We start from the raw sequence: 21,153 nt of genomic DNA, 5'->3' as shown, positions 1-21,153 counted from the left end.
TTATATTTCCTGTATATGCATTTTTTCAAATATATAGCAAATTACAAATCTAAAAATAAATTCTCATTGAAAAATTCAAAGACATTAGTTTTGTTTAAAATAAATGTCAATCACTTAAAAATACTGGAAATGTGTAGGACAAATGGAATCTGTCCTAGAATTACAGAAAATACTGTCTCAGATAATGAGGTGTAAAATATTTTATGGGTTTTCTAAGGCTAACTTTGCAATATCTACTCTTAAAAAAGCTACGTAAGACTTGACAAAAACAGCCAACACACCTGTCCAAGCATTAAGCATGTTTTTTTTATGATTGCAGTGATTCTTTCATTTGTTCAGCTTAGTTAATTAAAATTCACACCACTAAACATTCTGACTTATTTGTTGCTGTACATGTTTACTTTTTACCAGTATTCAGGTAATCGTTAATTTCTCAATTAACAGTTATCCAGAATTTTGAAATGTCCAGCAGTGAAGAAGATGCTGGCAATAGTAGGTGTAAAGTAGTAATTATCAGCAATCATAAAGCAAGCAAGCTGATAAGGAGTTATTAAAATCATGTCCCAAGCTTGAAATAAAACAAAATGTAGTGAGCACACTGTACTATCTTACTAATCTTAAACACAGTGAGACTATATCAATACAGGTGCTTGCTTATAACTTGTAAATGCCAGCAGCCTAAGCTGTGAAGTAATTTAGAATTCAATTAACGTGAGAAGCTGAACAAAATAAACCCCTTAGCAATGCTAGTACATGAATGCCTTTTCTAAACTAGAACATGAAAACAAGAAAATCCAGTTTGTGAAAGAGGAACATGTTGCAAAAGTTGCATCTTGGTTACTGTGTCAATGCCAGTTAAAGGAGATGAATACAGGAGAGCAAATATAGTAAACAAATAGATGAAGTGATTTGGTCTCTTGCATTTTATGTTCTCTCTAGCTAGAACTTCCCAAAGAACCCACAGGAAGGAAACATCTAGTTTCAAACTGTTTCCCTGGGATTTCAGTGCTTACTTCAAACAGTCAGCTGATGAGAATCAGCATTGCTTAATTTACACCAAATTAGTTTCAAATGCAGAAAATTAAGTCAATGGAGAGACTTCTCCATTGTTACCAGATGAGGAGTTAGTGGTCTGCTTGCACTCATGAAGTTGACTGTAATGCTATCAGTTAAGATTTCACTTTGAGATGAAATATTGCAAATGGAGGTGAGAATCCTATTGCCACAAAATCACAAAAAGAATAAGCTTTTTCAGGCAGTGTCTCTGTACAGCTGCAGCAGCTCTGAACCACTTGAACCTCCTACAGCAGTGTGACTGATACATGGGTGTATTTCAGAAGTAAAATAATGCACCCCAGTCACTAAGCCCTTCACAATCAGAGCAGTTGTCTCAGTCTCATGATCCTGTAACTTGGCAAATTAATGTAAAGATTCCTGAATAGCTCTTAATAAAGTCAATAGGGTCAAGCACTGAAAAGCCCAAGAAGGTGGTGGTAGAATGTGATGGTAGCAGCTGGAAGAGATACACCAGGATGGGGCGAACAGCTGAACTTGCTAAAGCCCAGGGCATCACCAGATTTCTTGGGAGAGGCTTGACTGCCAAGATGCTTAGGGCTTTTCTGGAGATCAGCATTCACTGTGATAATACACCTTTTATTACTTTAATCTCCCACTTGGAACATGGTCCAAGTACTTAAAAAAAGCTCGAAATAACTTCTTCCAAGCAGTGAAAGAAACAGCTGAGTATTCTCAGTTCTTCTTTTTCTGGGTTTGCTTGCTTGATGTCCAGATTGATGGGCCAAGGCCAATTGTATGAGATTCAGCAAGGCCAAGTGCTGGGTCCTGCACTTGGGTCACAACAACCCCAGGCAGCGCTACAGGCTCGGGGAAGAGTGGCTGGAAAGCTGTTTGGAGGAAAAGGATCTGGGGGTGTTGATTGGCAGCCAGCTGAACATGAGCCAGCAGTGTGCCCAGGTGGCCAAAAAGGCCAACAGCATCCTGGCTTGTATCAGGAATAGTGTGGCTAGCAGGATGAGGGCAGTGATTGTGGCCCTGTTCTTGGTACTGGTGAGGCCCCACCTCAAATCCTGTGTTCAGTTTTGGGCCCCCCACTACAAGAAAGACATTGAGGTGCTGGAGAGAGTGCAGAGAAGGGCAACGAAGCTGGTGAGGGGCCTGGAGCACAAGTCTGATGAGGAGCGGCTGAGGGAACTGAGGCTGTTTGGCCTGGAGAAAAGGAGGCTGAGGGGAGACCTGATCGCTGTCTGCAACCACCTGAAAGGAGGTTGTAGCATGGAGGGGGTTGGTCTCTTCTCCCAAGTAACAAGTGATAGGACAAAAGGAAATGGCCTCAAGTTGTGCCAGGGGAGGTTCAGATTGGATATGAGGAAAAATTTATTCGTGGAAAGAGTTGTCAGACATTGGACAGGCTCCCAAGGAAGTGGCTGAGTCACCATCCCTGAAGGTTCTTAGGGACATGGTTTAGTGGTTGACTTGGCAGTGCTAGGTAAATTGTTGCACTTGATGATCTTAAAGGTCTTTTCCAACCTAAAGGATTCTATGATTGTATGTGCTAGTGAACCTGAAAATATTAACGACAAAGTCCCTCTGTCTTTCACTTTTCTTCTGCATCATCAGGAAGAGTGCAGTTCTAACCTGGTTGTCTGTGCAGTGTTTCAAGCTTACGAATACAAAAAAAAGAATTTTACTATTATAAACTGTTATCGAATGTTAATTTTTTTTGCCAGTAACTGGAGGAGGTGACTATCTTGACGTGTGACTACATTTTTGTCTGCAGAAATTCGCAGGACTACAAGGACAGGCAGAAACATAATTTTCTAGAAATGTACATAGATACTTCCCAAGTTCTCTGACAGTCTGATCTGTGATGAAAGTAAACGTCAAGTCTGTAGTGGCTCTGAGTTAATTAGTTTTCATTTAAAGGGATAATTTTCACTAAAAACAAAATAAGAAACTATGGCGTTTGGTGGTGTGTAGCTTCCCTGTAAACCTGTCATTGACGGCATGTCAACCAATCCTGATTGCTTAGTAGAAATGTTTTCTAAAATCCATAGGACATTTTCTTTCTCCTGTTGAAGCTGGGTTCTTCTGTAACCAGAATTGTTAAAGGCGTGAAAATAGAACAATTAGGCAAAGACAGTCATGAATGCTAGACCCTTGTTGAGACTCTATGCAGCTGTGAAATCATAGTAAGACACTTATGGCTTTGAGAGACAGTAGTTCCCAGCTTTTTGGAACTACCTGAAGAGTATTTCTCTTTTTTAGGGAGTAATTTTCTGTAGGTTTGTCCCATGGATTTGAATCCTGTCAAACCTACGGGCAGTCAGCATAATGAGACAGCCCTGGAGGGAAAAAACCTTGATGTTTAAAAATTTTGCATAGACATATACTTTTTGTAGATACATCTGTTCATTTTTTTTTCCTTTTGTCAGGTAAAACCACACCTTGTCTTTGAGCCTAAGTCAAAATCAGGGTGTTTTTATAATATTTGACTGTTGTGAATATTCTTCATGTTTATATAAGGATCTTGGCCCTTATTACCATGACTAGATAATACTTATTTTTCTGATCTAACAACATGTATTTTTTTGTCAACATTTGGAAGGTATTTAGCAGTTTAAAATTTTCCTGTACTTGAAAAATGCAGCTTTTCTCTATTGGAGAGGGTCCTACTGGTGCAATTTTTATGTAGTGTCAAACCATGCCTGAGAGCTCATCTAGATTTTTCATGATTATGCCATCCTTTTCTTGGCACTAAATATATTAATGTCACTATGTCACAAGTTCTTATTATGTTGAAGATGGAAAACCACGAGATTGCTGTTTAACCATTGGTTAGTTTTTCTTTGGTGTTTTTGTCATTGTTTGGTGTTTGGGTTTTTTGGTTGGTTGGTTGCTGTGGATTTTTTTTTTTTAATTTGATGTTTCTCTTCATAAACCATGACACTGAAGAACTTTATGTCAGATTATTAGAAAGAAGTTTATCTTAAGTGTATCTCCCTCCCAATTTCCCTTTACTGGTGTATCTGCTTTCCACCTCTAGTGAATTATCACACTGTCTGTATGTCCTTAAGACTCACTGTAAGTCTACAGGGCGTGTGCCCTGATTTTACTTGTGTTCTTCAGTGGCAGGGCTGTGCCATGCTGCTGTGATCCAGAAGCCATGCTGTCGTGCTTCTACGACCACATTAGGAAGCTTTGCTTCCTGCTTCAGTGATTAACTTCAGGTTGTAACTGGGCAAAACAGGTCAATCAAACCAACCAAAAAAGGAACCACAGACTTGAAAAGAGTCCAGAATTCCAGAATGAGTTTCTGAGGACAGATGTTGAGGATATTTCCAGGGCCTATGTTGTGCAACGGGCTACCCACACTGCAGGTTTGGATCATGCCCATCCTTACTCCCTATCAAAACTATTGACTCTTCAAGCTTAGACTGGGATCTTGAAACACTTTGCGAGCTCAGCAGTACCTGTTCCTAGTAGGTCCAATTCACCAGTTCTACGTGATTCCCCAGGCAACATTTAGGCATTTTAACTGTTAGTTACAATGAGATTCAACTGAAACAATTGTACTATTTACAAATATGAGTCTGGGTGAAGCTCTGAACTTTAACATATTTCTGTTTCTGCTTGAGTTCTTGTTCTAATGCACATCTGTATACCACAGTTCCACTTTCACAAATTGCAGGAATTTCTGTATGAAAGCACTGAAATAGATTCCTTCAACTCAAATTTTTTCATTTATTTCCATAACTTCATATGTTTCTTCTTTTTTTGTAGTTAGATAATTGGTTTCTTAAAAGAGTTCCTTATTAGCTATATGAAAGGCTGCCCTAAATATGGTGGGCTTTACTTGAAATTAGAATTTATGTTCTCTTCATACTGAAGTAATAGTAGAAATAAGTAGCAGCAAATTTAAAGAACAACAAGTATGAAGCAAAATACTGTTACCACTGGGAGCTGAACTCTGGAGATGTTTGGATCTGCGTCAAAACTTTATGGATCAGACCCATTTCTAGAACTGATTTCTTTCTCTATTTTTTCTGTTTTAGGCTCACGTTACTCTACAAAGCCAGTGTGAAGTAATGGAAAATCATGATAAGTTGTTAACAATAAATACAATGTGTCAGTATTTGTTGTCATCACAATATCGCATAGATTATTTGTGTTGGAGGGATCTAGAGGTACAGATCTGCCTTTAGCACCATGTCCAAAATGGCTGATTCTTACAGCAGTTAATACATTCATTATTTCTAATAGCTTTTCCAACTGCATATACCAAGAAATCAGTGACAGCCAATAGAGCATGATCTTCTCCTTTAACAGACATATCGATACAATCAAATGTAAACCCTACCAACTGTATTCATAGATACAGTAGAGAGTAATAGGAAATTCCTATGAATATTCATATATCGAGCTCAGAAAATGTGCACCTTGTTATTCATCACTTTAAAACATGTTTATAGAATACAAATGTATTGGTGCTTGTTTTTTTTCCTAGTGTTGATGAAAATGAATGGTACTTGGGGACCAAGTCTGCCTATTAAAGGGATGTGATACATTACCATGCTTGCACAGAAATGAGCACAGATGGCAGGTCTATTACTTCTCTAGCAAGAAATTCGTCATTTTTTTTTCCCCAGGATTCAAGTCTGAGCAACACTTGCTCAAGTCAGGCTACCTCTGTGGGGATCCCTAAAATGTTTTTTTCCATCGCTTGTACATTAGGAGTAAAAGAAAGAGAAAGTGATTAATGCTGTATTAAAACTTTATAATGAATGAAGTCTCTCAAACCAAGAATCTGAGATTTTTGTATTTTCCCTCCAACTAAAGGCAAACATATTTTGCCTGTAAATGTAAGTCTACAGGGATGAAGTTTTGCATACCATGCTCAGATTCCCAGTAGGCCATTTAGCTCTGACAGTTCATCTAGTCCACATTAGAATTTTCGATGATGTTAGATTTATAGACATTTGTTAATTAAACACAATGATATGTGGAATATAAACCAACAATTTATAAGTAGGGTTATATTTTTTGTATGCAAAAGATGTCATTTCAAGTACCAAAAGATCAGATTAAACAAAAAGAGTTTGACTTCCATAATCTTACTTTTATGATAAAAATCAATAAGGCAATAGTTCTTAAGGCTTTGTCAATGCCTTATTATACAGCTGAAGAAAGAAAAAGGGTTTTCAACCTGCCTTGTCACTTGTCAGAGCTGTAATTACAAAAGACTCAAAGTTAAATGATAGTTTGTAATGTGAATTGATCAAAGCCAGATCACCTTGCAGTGAAAGCAAATTTAATATGGGTTAGGATTTCCAATAACAGGAAAAAATGTGAGCATATGCATTCATTAACTTCAGTATGTTGAGTGTATTCACGTTTAGGGGTTCTATACGGACACCAGCATCATTTAGCAATGCAACTTCACATGAAACGTGTTGTTAAACATTTATGCTGTGAACAGGTACACAAAGTCAGTATTGTCAAATTTGATGTACTGGGATGACCCTGGCTGAATGCCAAGTGCCCACCAAGCTGCTCTATCACTCCCCTCCTCAGCTGGACAGGGAGAGAAAAGTATGATAAAAAGCTCATACGGACAGGGAGATCAGTCAACAACTACTGTCATAGGTAAAGCAGTCTCAACTCTGGAATTTAATTTAGTTTATTACCAATCAAATCAGAGTGGCATAATGAGAAATAAAACCAAATCTTAAAAAACCTTTCCCCCACCCCTCCCTTCTTCCCAGGCTCAACTTCACTCCCAATTTCTCCACTTCCTCCCCACCAGCAGTGCAGGGGGACGGGGAATGGGGGTTGAGGTCAGTTCATCACTTCTTGTCTCTGCCGCTCCTCCCTCCTCAGGAGGAGGACTCCTCACACTCTTACCTTGCTCCAGCCTGGAGTCCCTCCCATGGGACACAGTCCTCCATGTACTTCTCCAGGGTGAGTCCTTCCCACAGGCTGCAGTTCTACACAAACCGCTCCAGCATGCATCCCCCATGGGGGTCACATCCAGTGTGGGTTTCCCATGGGGTCACAGCCTCCTTTGAGCATCCACCTGCTCTGGTCTGGGGTCTTCCATGGGCTGCAGGGGGACAGGTGGCCTCACCATGGGCTGCACCATGGGCTGCAGGAGAATCTCTGCTCCAGCATCTGGAGCACCTCCTGCCCTCCTTCTTCACTAACTTCAGTGTCTGCAGGGCTGTTTCTCCCACATTCTCTCGCCTCTCTCTCCAGCTGCTGCTATGCAAACCAAATGCATTTGGGGAAAATCTTTATAGGGCATGTTCCTGGGTGAAAATTGGCATCCAAAACCTGAATGATTGATTTCAAGGCTGGGTACTCCATGAATATAAAGTTAATAAAAACTTTACAAAGCTTTTGAATTGTGGAGAGAGAGAAGTAGCAACTCCTTTAAAAGTCAAGCTGGGGAATGTTGTAAAAAATCTAGTAAACCTGAGGATGAACCAGAAGCCTTTGAAATGAGTAGTGATTGTATCAATCCTGGACCCAAAGCTTTCTCTGTGGATGTAACCTTGTGTGTTACTTGGGGTCTGCTGGGGTCCATAACAGACAAAAACATCAGGAGGATGGGCTGAAATGTGTCAGCTGTCACTGAACTGGGTTTGAACTGTTTTGGAGGCAGCCTGTGCATTTGTGAAGGTTTTAGGTGGAGAGGTGCTCTGTTCTGCTTGGGAACGTTGTTGTGGAGGCTGAGGAGGCCCACAGGCAGTGGGAAGCAGGGAGAATCACAAATTCACTTCTTCTGTCAGCCCTGGAAAGGATCGCACTGGCTATGGTGAGAGAAAGCTCAAGAGCGAGAAAGAAGGTAGAAAGAAAGGTGCTCAGCAGAACAAGGACAAATAACATGGAGCTTGTTACTACCAGTATCTAGTGATCTACTAGTTGTTCAGGGCTAACAGACTTAAATTTGTGGTGTTATGAAGCACTAGTGTGCTGCTTGTCATTGCTTTGATGCACATGTCAGCTGTGCTTCAGCTTCTTACCCTTCCCCACTGTCAACTGGAAAACGCAAACCCCACCTCTGAGCAGTCAGCAAGGATGCAGTTTGGGTAACTAAAGTGAGTAGGTTCTTCGCAGGGAAGTGACTGGGTGGATTTCCTTTCTGAAAGGAAGGTGGTGACTATAAAAGAAGAAAGTGCTTACCTAACTTCCAGTTTCTTTACTAAGCTGCGAGGGCAGGCAGAAGAATGGACATGGATATTCCCAGCCTAAAGCATACCCACTCATACTGTGCACCTGCTCTCTGTGCAGAGGTGCTTTTTCTGACCGAAGTGGGCAAAGAGGTGAAGGTTAAGTGAGATTTGCTACAGGCCATGTTACTGTGAAAGAACATCTGGACTTTGTACAGGAATTGCCTTAGTTATGAGAACTGAAAGAACGTTCAAATGGATTTTGGACTTCTTTCTGGGATAACTTTAAGCTTCCAACCCAAAATGGCAAAGAGCCATTGGGCTGGGCTACACAGGGTTGTCAATGCTGAAAATGTGTAAATCTGGAAAAGGGTATATTTTTTACATGGGAAAGGAGGATCAACCTTTGCCTAGAAAGAAATGTTAAAATTAGATAATAGAGCTCTCTACCTGGGGAGCAGATAGTATTTTGCCTTTGAGACCATATGAAAAGAATGACTATAACAATGATTAAGTTAACAATAACAATTACAATTAACAATAACAAGTAATGATAACAATAACAACAATATAACAATGACCAAATTAATTGCCAACACTTTTAAATGGTAAGTAAATCCAATTATTCCTTATGAACCGCAGCTGAAGAGGATCTAGAGGTTGACAACTCTACAGAGGATACGCAGCTGAAACTCCTAATATGTGGTCCACTCGCAAGGCAGTATTACTCTCCCAGTGACTTTCCCTCACAAAAGCATGTTAGTCCTATGGTAAATGCCAGCTGTGCCAGGCTGTGGATTTCATTGTGGAAATAGATGAAAATGAAATGATGGCCAGCCTTGAATGAGTCATTGTCAGATAATTCTCAAATGAGCTAAATTAATAAAATTGTAGCCTAGGCAAGTCTCAGTTTCTGTATGGTTTATTTCTCCCAGCATGGTTAGAGAAATGACTGTGGTCAATTGAAGTAAAAACAGGGAAAAGGTATTATTTTTCACATAGTTATGCAGTTCACAGGCAAATTACACATAGTTGGGTTTGCAGCATTTGAAATAAGGTGTTAATTGAAGAATTCTGAGTGACAGAAAGTGAGAACATAGGTTTTGCATGCTGTGAGACCGAAAATGGGAGCACTGTACAGAAATGATAACCATAACCTTTAAGATTTTTTTTATAGTGTTATAGTATGAAGAGAAATTGCTGTGTTGTATTAAAACAGTGTGTTGAGTTAAACCACTTGTCCATCTGGTGAATGCAGTATTGTTCGGTTGGAAAGGGGAAGGAAGAAATTCTATATGAATTACCTATTTTGATTTAGACAAATGACTGAAATAAGGATTTTTGAGGAAAAACTTGGAGAAGATATTTTTTTTCTTTTTAATCCTTAGAAGCTACTAGAAGGTTCATTTACCTTACTCAAATTACTGCATTAAGCTTTCCCTCAAGTCTAGCAGGAAGGATGCAGATTTTGTACACACTCCTATAAAAAAAGCTCTACCACATCACTATGAGACAGCACAAAAAGCTGTCCTTTATAAACCAAAATACCACTTTGTGAAGAATACGAGCCATTCATATATTCAATGTATTCAACAGCGCTATGAAGGGGGTTTTTAAAACTCATTTCAACTACCATGTTCCAGTGAACTACATGAAGTACATTAAGCCTTGCTGTCATGATTGTGCAGCATTAACATCTATTCCAAGTAATAGTATGGCTAGTGAATCAGTAAAGGGTTCCATAATGGCTTTTAAGTAATGAGCTTATTATTTTCAATATTCACCTTTAGCTGATAAAATGTGTCCTGAATATTGGATATAGCTGACTATTTTCTGGAATGAAGAATGAATAATTCTGGAATCTTTAACTTGTGATTATTCCTAGGTGATTATTGCTGTGATATCTTGATACATAATTGAATTCAAATTTGATATTATATCAGCTTCCAGTGAACTTGATTGCATGCAGAAGATATAGAGAGTACACTTGTCCTAAATAGCACATGCAAAGCTGTATGTTGAAGGTCTGCAATTTTAGTATTTACCATGTGAAACCAAATGTTTTGAAAGACTTGAGCAATGAAAGGCTGCTGGGTCTTGATACCTTAGAAGTCATGGAAAATTTTGTTAATCCTTAAAATTAGTTCGCTTTTGAAGCATTTTGCAGAACAAGTGGTCCAAAAAACATCCTCTTGTAATTCCTAAAGTAGCTACTAATTTTTGTCATGCATATAGTAGGCAAATTATGCTCTCTGGGACTTATGGAAAACTTTTTAATATAATTTTTTATGACAGGGTTAATTTATATCTATGAGCACAGCCAATGTCATTTTGGGAATTGTTTGTGATTCTGTATATGCTTCCTTAGAAATAACCTCATCTCACTTATGGTATTTAAGCAAAGATCAAAGACAATATATTGTTGTTATGTAGCAACTTTTCTTTAATGAACAGTGTTCATTGTTTAGCATACATGGAAGATTGTCTGCAGAACTAAGAGGACCTGCAATATTTTTCATAAAACGGGTTCTGCAAAATTTGAATCTGCTGTGTTGTCTACACTCATATGCAGCTCTAATAGGGAGGAATTAAAAATTTATTTACTCCATTCGTGAAAGGGTTCTTTCCTTTCTTTTTCTTACAGTGTAACAGCTGGCAAAATATTTTTGAGACAGAGATATATAGATCTATCCTTTCGTAGAGTATGCAGACAAAACCTAACATATGGAGAGTATTTGCATAATGTAGTACAGTATCTGTGATGAGAAGGTAGATATCCGGTTTTTCTTCTATAACTTGAGTATTACATATAACACAGAAAGTTGAATGAAGAATTTCATCTTAATAAGCCATGGAACTCCGCTATGTCCTTAATTTTTGTCTCTGTATCTTGACTTTTAATATACTAGAAACAATGTTCTACTTACTACAGCAGTTCTTTCTGGAACATGCATATATCTGGCTTCTACTGCTTTTACAGATCTATTAAGTAAATTTTTGCCTACTCTTTGCTTATATCAGTTATGTAATGCTAAATAATTTATGCACAATTTGGCTGTTGTCCTGCAATAAATATTCTACCTACATGGGCATTCACAAAAACACTAGGAAACTCCGGGTGTAGCTCTGAACATATTGTGTGTGTGGAATCTGGAGTTTGTTTTAAAATCCTGCAATTTCCTGCATTTAGGCAATCACAGTATAGTTTGTATTTAGCAAAACCAAAGTGCAGGACAGTCTTTGCATACACAAAATCATATATAGGGCTGAATGTTTCTTGCTTCAAAATGTGCATAACTCTTTTGTTATTAAAGTTTGTTGTAAAATTAAAGGTATAATAAATAATACAGCTTTGTGGAATGCGGTAATTATATTATGCTGTATTTATTTTCTGTGAAAAATTTGTGCACAAAATTAATGCATCTTATTAAAGTAAAATGTTGGTGCCATGAGAGTTAATGCTAACTAGAAGATGATTTTCTGAGAGTAGAATAACTTACTAAGCCATTTTTGTGTGTCTGTTTGTGTATTAAACTAGCTATACTCATCGTGTGGTTGGCAGTGGAATCAAAGCTCAGTCTGCAAATCCAGAAGTAAGAGTGAAGGGAACAGATCCTGTAATAAGTCAAATTATTGACAAGCTGAAACACGTTATTCAGGTAAGCTGCTTTTACCTATAGATAATAGTATAGTACTAAAGACCACTCTAGTAGTGAAAGTATTAATTTACTGTGCATTAAAGGTGAATTCTTAATTCAAGTTACTGCTCAGTGCACATCAACAGCGAAACCCGCCTGGACGCCTTCCTGTGTAACCTCCAGGTGTTCCTGCCCTGGCAGGCGGATTGGACTAGATGATCTTTCGAGGTCCCTTCCAATCCCTAACATTCTGTGATTCTGTGAAACACTACTTGCTCTCTGTCTCACTTCAATTATTAAAAATTGTTTAGTTAAAAGGTTTGCATATAGTAGATAAGTGTAGGAAGTAAGACTCTGGCAGCTGGGCCATCTTTAACTGTGAGTACCACAGCTCAGCGTTGCAGTGAACATACAGAAGCACAAGCAATGTAATTTAGGGATATTTACTGGGTGCATATGTTTAAAAAACATTAAAACATAATTTCACTCTTTGCTAAATCTGGGTTCTTTCTTAAATAGTTTTGCTGCAAGGCTTTCTGTTTAGATGCCAGACAGAAAAAGTAGGAAGTTTTTACAAGAATAGTATGCTTTCTAAAGGAGTTGGTGTTCGTTACCTGATGTGCATATCTGAGAGTTACCAAATTTAAGGCTTACAAGGCAGTCAGTTCCAATATGGTTCTGCACAATCGTAGTATTGTAATATGTTTAAAGGATTACAGATATGTTTTGTTATATGCTGAATCCATATGCACAGATAGCCAGAACTACAGGACAAAAACCTGATTCTGTTGAAACCAAGTTATTTTGCTGACAACTCTGTATTTCAGTTTCATAATATAAGTTTCCACTGTGATTTGAAAATTCAGTGATAAGAAATCTTCTACTGGCATTTTGTGTCAGTGACCCATCTAATCCAGTGTCCTCTCATCTGCACTGGTGAAAGGAGAGGCTACTTAGAGAGGACATGCAAGCTTGGCACCCTTCTGGTCTTCACTCCCCTTTTCTACCTTGTTCTTCAAGTATGAGAGTTAGAGATATTAGACAGCTCTTCCTTGCCTAGTGCGTTTAGTTCCATCTAAGGACTTGCTTTAATTTTGTTTTTCTATCTTCTTGGCAGCTTTTAAACACAGTTTCCCAAATGGTTTCTGGAGTTGAAAGAAGCAAGACATTCTAACTTGACTGATAGCTTCATTATAAACTCTCTTGGCTCATATTTCTCTAATTGTGAAAAATAATTATTCTCTGACACCAAAGGAAAGAGTGGTGAAGTAGAAAAAACAAAAACAAAAACAACCCCCCACCCCCAAAAAAAAACAAACCCCAAAAAAACAACAGATTTTTTTTTTTTTTTTTCTGTCAGTAGGGTTGTTTTCTGGGAGAAGTGGCATCCAGATTGAAGCTCAAAGGCAGTCATTATTCCTTCCTCCTTAAAAGAAATATCTTTTATAGCCCTCCAGCTTCAACATGCTTTTATCTCTCTTTATTAAAATGGTGACTACAATGGTGGGAAAATGAATACCGTTTTCTCTCCAAAGAGATGCTATGACTTAATTAAGAACTACAAACTATTGTGCAAAGAAAAACACTGCAAATCTTACTGGGCAAGTCTCAATGTCCTTCATCCATCAGGAATGCCCTCTATCTTTGATATTAAATCTGAACTGCTCAGCTTATTGTGTTGTTTTCCTCTAGAGACTAGGAGTTGTGTTGTTTCTTCCTCGAGGATCTAAAAGACTGGAATACAACAATTTCATTATAAGGTATTTCATTTTGAGAGCTTATTTGCCCTTGTCCCAAAAGACTAGAGTGGGTCTTGGTGAGAGGGATGTATCATTTACATACTGCAAGTCTTACTAACCTCCAAATATGTTCTCTTTCTATGGGATAGTTTCTTTTCTTGCAGTTCTGAGTATGGAAATAGGGTCAGGGGATAAAAAGAGCATCAAATTCCTTAGAGACCTGACATATAACTGCTTTTCCTTAGATAAAAGGGCTGAAGAAACTGCAGAAAAAGCTTTTTTCTTTACCATTTACTGCCTGGGAAAGAAGGATGGGGAGCATAAATTAGATATTCAAATACAAAAGATCACCTTTTTGTCCTTTATGATATGAAAAGGATGTATTACATATTAAGTTTATGATGGACAGATTAAATAAGGGGAGCTTAATGAGTTGTGGTCTTGCCTCAGAGATAGACAGAGACATACTTAAGTCTAGTACTCTGTCGAAGCAGTATTACTGCTCTGCAAAAGTTTAAATAGCTAATTTAGTAGAAAAAATCATAGTCTTGTTTTTCAGAACTAATAATTCCTGAAAGCTGTAAATGTTTATATACTTTCATTTAGCTTTAAGATGACACAGATTGGCAAGGTGATATATAACTTACTATTTATGGAAGCAACTACATATATTTTTATATAAATTTCATGTTGCTGTAACCTTGTTTGCTAAACAAGTACTTTTCTGTTATTTAGTTGTGTTTTGTAAGTAGCGATTCGCTCTCTATGTTAGGAGAAAGGAAATGAGTGGTAATTCAGGTTTATACGACTTTTCACGTCAGCTTTTAAACAGTGCAAGATGCAGGATGTCAAAGTAGCATTTCTCTCTGTCTCATGATGCCATGACAGGGTATGGTCCTTCCTTCTCAACCTCAGTCAGAGCTCAGTGTTATCAGTGGTAGATACAGACTGATTTTCTTTTGCTTGTACAGCCTGTCATGGTTCCAAGGCCTTCAGGACTGAACAATCTTCGCCATCTCGTAAATATCAATACACAAAAAAGACTCAGAAGCTTTGCTTCTGATGGTTTTCACAGGGAAAATGGTGAAATGAACTGAAATGTAATTTAATCAGTGATAACCTGTGGCATTTGTTTGCAGCAGGGGTGGAATTCAGTTCTTTAATCAGATACCTGCATTTAGGTGTTTAAGCTTCCCTTACGTGTAGATCTAGTCCATGGACCTTAGAGAGTAGTTAATTTGGCCATATGTAAATATATGCTTCAGGATAAGAAGAATGGTAGTTCTTTAGTTCTGCACAGGATAAGAAGAATGGTAGTTCTTTAGTTCTGCACAATATAAAAGGAGCTTGGGTACGTTGCCTACTTTGTTGGCATCTACACTGTAGACACTTGTGTTTAGGTGTCTGGTCTGAAGGATTTCACCCTTGTGTCATGTTTCTGAGCCTTTTCCAAGACGCTGTTAGTTTGAACACACAAACTAGAAATGTATTATTTTCTAAAGAGAAATATTTAGCATATACAAACATATACATATAGATATGCACATACATAGACACATACATAGACACATATACATATACATACATTTGAGGAGCTCTTAAAAGATCTCATTTTATGATTATACATTATTTTCTAATGGTTAAAAAAAGATGATTAAACTATAGAAGGACTAATTTGAAGAGATGACCAGTTTTGCATTTAGTATACATAATTCTAGTTAGATTTAAAAATATATCCTGATTACATGTTGTCCTTCCAGACCAGAAAAAAAGTAATTCTCTCTAGTAAATCCAGGGTATGAAAACTCTGTTAGAAAGCTTAATGGTTTTCTGAAATGTTCTTTCCTCTTTTTTATCAAAGCAGATGATGCCTTTTCTCACCAATTACACTAAATTTCCCTTCTTACTTTCAAGAATCTCAGCATGACAGCAATAAGAAGTGAATATTCTGAGATGTAAAGGGAGAGCCCATTTATGGGAGGGTTCACTGGGCTCTCAGAAAATCAGACTGTACATATTTATTGTACAAATTACTAAATATTATGAAACAGCAAGAGAATAACAAACATCTTGAAGATCCTTTCCTGCTTATATTTAATGTGTACATAAGAAAATAGATCAAAGGCTATTCTGCCCTGCATGCAGAAAAGAACCGTTGTCTCTTAGTATCTCTTCTTTTCTTGAAAGGTAGATATACAAGTGCATAAAAATCCAAGCAAAGAGTTTGCTTTAAAATACATAAACATACAATACTTAAACATACTTTGTTTTCTGGGATCTATTTTATTAAAAACTTTAAACCATTGAAATCACATGTTGCATAAGTGATAGTATCCCTTCCCAGCAGACTGTAGTTTCTGGGCACTTCTTCTGTGTGAAAGACTCAGAGTAATCTTCCTTCTTTTTCTGTAAATAGTGGATTTACCAAAAATCAATAGAACTTTTTGATGCCATTGGACCTTGACTGCTATAAACTCCACTCTGGACCCCACAGGTTTGTATTCACAGCAACAAAGTGCAATTAGAGGAACTAACATAAGCTCTGCTGAACCAGTCAGTGCTTGACAAAGTCACCTTATTTTGTAAAAATCCTTATTTGTACAGACTGGTGTTTTGGAGAGTTTTAAATGATGGGCTCTTCTTCATTCATTTATCTTCACGGTAGGCAAACAATGCATAGTCTCTTATGTACTGCAATCTGCAGCTATCACTCTAATAGGCAATCATGACAAGCAAAGTCAGTTGCATATGGCAGCAATAATAATGGTAATTATTTTTTCTTTCTTCCTCTATAATTTCAAAACATGATTCATTTGTCTTTCCTGCAAGTGCAAATACTGAGGTTATGAAGTAAGTATGATATTTTGGCACTGTGATTACACGTGGTTGGATCTTGGTCATTTCAATGTATTTCTTCTTTCATAAAATCTCAAAAACATACGGCTTTTGAAAATAATAGATGTTACTTGGAGCTTGTATTGACAGGTGAAATAAAGAGTTCCTAATTTTACAAAATCTTACAATCACAGAAAATACCCCTTTGTCTGCCTGTCTGAATTAGGCAGACCAAATCTCCCTCTGGAGATCTCCAGAGGCACCTGCCACTCTGTGGACTACACTAGAAATGTAAATGCTTCTATTAGGATAAATGATTTCCTGTTTCTGCGTGCAGGAAAAGATGTACCTGAATTTATTTGGAAGGGATCCTGTCTTATACTGCTATACCACTGGACTGCTAGCTGATATACAAGGAATAATATATACTTTCTCCACAAAGGGCTGAAAACTGTCACTAATGGAAGTGTCACCTACATCCTTTAAGTGAATAGAGGTCACTACTTCATAAAACATTAAATGTAGGTGACAATCTATTTTTTCCTTTACTGCTGGTCGTTAATACAATGTAGTATACACTGTGTTTCACCAGGCCATCATTTACCCATTTATCTAGCTCGAAAAGGTTACAGAAATAGTGAGGTGAGATTTTGACACTGATTTGTCATACTAACAACTAAACTTTCCAGCTGTGTTTTTTTAAAGCTTTTATCAAGGTACCACAGCATGGGCAAAATAATATGTGTTTTCATGAGAGCTGTTCAAGTACATATTGGAAATGGTGATGGAATACATTATCTCAGTCCTCATCCGCACACACAAAGAACCATGTTTTTAAATTATTCATATACAAGATGTGACACTTGCAATTGTGCTTCCTTTTGATCACTGATATCAAGTTTATGCCTTCTTTAGTGTTATGCTAATCATCTAATAGTTAAAATCCCTCTGCCTCTTAGGATAGTTCAAACTGCTGTATAAATTTGATGAATTATACATTCTGATGACTCTGATGACTGAAATGCAATTCTTTCTCATGGAATGAGCGAATTCTCAAGAGTACAGCATTTAAAAATCTCAGATACTTAGGGCCTTAGTTTAATACACTCTTTAGTAACATACTCTTGGAGACTTGTTTTCAAATTTTTTTTTTTCCTTTTTCTTCCTTTTTAATTTTTTTTAATGTTGTTGATACATTGTATCCTGCACTTTGCACTGTTCAATAACAGGTACCCTGTAGAGGTAATTGGGAAGTAAAATTTCAGTGCAACAGCCATTCAACATTCACTGGTGTTAGAATTGCTTTCAGCTGCGTTTGCTCCTAAACTGCCTATTTATTATTTTTGTTGGAACAGGAAAGACTGCCTCACAAGTTCTGTTTCGTTTTGTGTTTTGTTTTTCTTTGCATATTACAAATACTTAAAAGTTATTTTTGCTTTAGATTTTGTTTTTACTGCCTTTTTCACTTTTTAGTTTCTTCCATAGTTAGAACAATCCTGTAGGTACAGAATAGCTCAATATCTTGATTATGTTATTTTTTTCCCCAGTGATTTGTTGGCTGTCCCTTTTGCATTTGCTGTGTCGCCTCTTTCTTTTGTTTTATTTCTGGAATAAATACAATGTTACTGTCTTTTTGAAATCAACTCTGTCTTTGGCAAGGCATGATAGCAGAGTATTCCAGTGATGTGTCGTATTAGGATATTCCTACTTGACAGAGAAGCCTTTTTCATATTTGTTGTGTGAGCTGTTCCTGTCTTTTGGCAGATCCATGGAGAGCTGGCTTGTCCCACTGTATTGTCCCACTGTATTGTCCTTCTGACTGGCAGCTGGTGCCAAAGGTACATTAAATACCTGAGTATCACCATTGCATGTAAGATTGGAATAATTTCTGTAAAGTTATTAAAGAGCTAGGAATGAGATGAGAAATTAGTTTCTGACTTTCACCCTTGTCTTCTTAAAATACACTTCAACTTTCAGCCTCAAAAATACACATTAGAGTGCAGAATCACTGATACTTTTGTATGTCTTGAGAGTGAAAAGGTTTTCTTCACAGTTGTATGATGATAATGAAGGTGTATGCCCTTTTTGTTGCTCACAAAGGTGGTCTTTCTGTATTTGTAAGTCAAAACACTAAGAGTTAAACGAACCTTCTGAAATGATTGTATGTCCTGGGGAATTACGTGGAGACTCAAACCTCTGTATGGTTTACAGGTAGAAGGCAGAGAAGGAAAAACTGATTAGGAGGGTGTGAAGTTGAGTCCAGACAGCTATCACTGTTGGGATGCCGAGGGAGTAAATAGAGAAGAAGTGGTCACCAGCCACATAGTCCTTTTTGCAAGTAATTTAAATAATAACCCAATAATATTTTTCATGATTTGTTTTGGTTTTCACTAACTAGCCTACCAAAGTTATTAAAGGCTAATCAGGGTCCCATTCGTTTAGCACAAATGATGCTCCTTTTTTTGTAGTATCTTTTAAAATAGGATTTGTGCTTAAATGAAAAGCTTTTGATTTCTCTTAATGGGAATAACAAAAAGAAGAGAATGTACATTGTACAAAGATTGCTGGAATTATGGTTAAGGTTCAAATTTGTGTAAAACTCTTAATGATGAGCTAATTAAAAATAATTAAAACCCTAACATTTGTATTTTTGCTATTTTTTTCCTCTCCCATTGCTTGTAAAGCACTGCACAGTACACAGTGAGAAAGCACTCAACGTTGATGCAACAGAGAGATACTATCAATTCTTATCCATTTAGTGCAGACAACAGTGGCACAGAAAACACAACAGCCTTTTCTAGCTACTTAGGTGGATAGTGACACTAACTGAAGTATTCATTACGGTGCAGATGCTCTCTACAAATGCTTATTTTGCACCTAAATTGCTTGCTGCTATAGCTGGTAAAAACTGCTTGGCTTGAGGTTTCTTAGCAAAACAGGAACATTGTTCTATCATCTCATTTTTAAGTACAATGCTAAGTGATGGAGAGTTTTGAGATTTTGAAAGAGTTATAGCTACAACAATATGATCCGGGGCACAGATTTTGCTTACTGTAGAAGATATGATCTGCTTTACTGTTTTCAAAACTGTGGAAAGGAAATTATTTTTTTCTATTTATAATTTATTGTTTAGGCTCCTTGACTCTCTTAAAAATTGATTTTTATTTTATTTTTTAATGCTTCTTTCAAACTTCCAAAACTTTGGCTATAAATCTCAAAGAAAACAAGTAGTTTTGTCCACCTACGCTGTGGAAATAGGAGCAATTCTGAAAGTGAAAAGGAGCTTCTGAGGTCCTTAATTCCCAATCCCACCTTAGAAAAGGAAGGGAATATACATTGATATATAATAGGACAAACTAGAGAGTTCAAGAGGGCTTCAGGGCCCCGATGCAGTTGTCAGAATGGTATTAACTCAACCTCTCAATAACTTTGGTCTGTGAAGGCTGGACATGTTTGCTTTCTTCTATAATTTCATCAGAAAATAGAAAATCCCTCTTTCTGTATTGAGGTAGTACTCCATTAGTTGTATAGATGGGTGTGACATACCGCATAATGTACGACATTGCATGCATTGCCAGATTTTTAATTAACTATCCAGTTTGGGAGAATCTCTCATCCAAAATGGCTTGGGATTTTTTAGAGGCACGTGTGTTTTTTTAATTGTTATGAAAAAAAGGCAAAAACCTTCTTAAATTTATTATCTATTTCAATTGTATTGAACAGAGAATCTGTCAATGCCTGACTTCACGTTTTAATTGGGTAACTTATTTAACCTCTGTGATGTCTTGTGAGGAGGGAGGAGAAAACTGGTATATGAAATGCACCTAATTTTGAGTGAACACCCGTTTAACCGATGGCTTGTCTCTGCTTTCACTGTAGGATTGTTTTAAGGAATCATATGGCGTATTTTGCTGTTGGCCTTCCCATTTGGAGAATCAATTGTGCAATGGCCACCGTGCCACTTAATGTATAATGAACTAGGAATGATTTTTAGGAATTCAGCTTGCAAGAGTCCTGCTTAATGGGGTCTGAATTTGTGTAAAGTCTTTCTTCTTATGATTGAAAAAATACATCCTTTTTTTCTTTTGTGGAACAATAATTGGACTTTTTAGAGACTCATACAAGCGTCAGCTGCTTGTATTACAAACATTATTCATTCTGTCTTTTACATTCACAGGTCAGGTTGACAATAAACCAAAATGCAGGTGATGTGTCTATAATAGACAATAAAACAGGAAGGACTTACCCTACTAATCGTTTTTTAAATTACTTAAGGATTCACTGGTATTTATCGCATTAGAAATGACAAGAATATCACTAATGTGATTAGACTTTAATACAGTACAGTGAATCTTACTTAAACTAATAAGTTTTGGGACTGCCCTAGCTCATTTAGCTACAGTCTGCGAACTACACTGGAATACATACATGCCCAGTATTGTTACAAGTGAATATCTGTTTGAATATCAGATCGTAGTCATACTGACTTGTGCTGTTCTTGTGCAGGAGTAGAACTACTGTTTAGTTACTTTCTTTACAAAATGTATTTTGCAGCAGGCTGCAGTTTGCTATAAAACATTTTTATCCTAAATGTCTTCTGAAATATTATGCTAGTTTGTTTTGCAAATATTTTATATGCAGCTTTGAATAAGCTTGTTTACTATTAGAAAGGTTGGCTTAATCATATGGAGAGAGTTTAAGACTTCAAGCAGTCTTTGTATTTGAACTGTTTTCCCAGATTTGCACTGTAAA

At 37.1% G+C, this 21,153-nt stretch overlaps 1 protein-coding gene across 1 annotated transcript in view; it reads left to right on the top strand.

Moving 5' to 3' along the window:
• The window catches only part of GPC5 (glypican 5), a 685,893-nt gene that overhangs the window by 224,105 nt on the left and 440,635 nt on the right, over positions 1 to 21,153 (top strand). Inside the window, exon 6 of the mRNA XM_065655261.1 lies at positions 11,728 to 11,848. Coding sequence (XP_065511333.1) covers positions 11,728 to 11,848 — 121 coding nt within the window. The remainder of the gene's footprint in view (positions 1 to 11,727; positions 11,849 to 21,153) is intronic.

This window comes from Caloenas nicobarica, chromosome 1, assembly GCF_036013445.1.
Source record: "Caloenas nicobarica isolate bCalNic1 chromosome 1, bCalNic1.hap1, whole genome shotgun sequence".
Taxonomy (NCBI): domain Eukaryota; kingdom Metazoa; phylum Chordata; class Aves; order Columbiformes; family Columbidae; genus Caloenas; species Caloenas nicobarica.
Note: the sequence above shows the minus strand (reverse complement) of the source record. Positions and strands in the feature narration are given on the sequence as shown.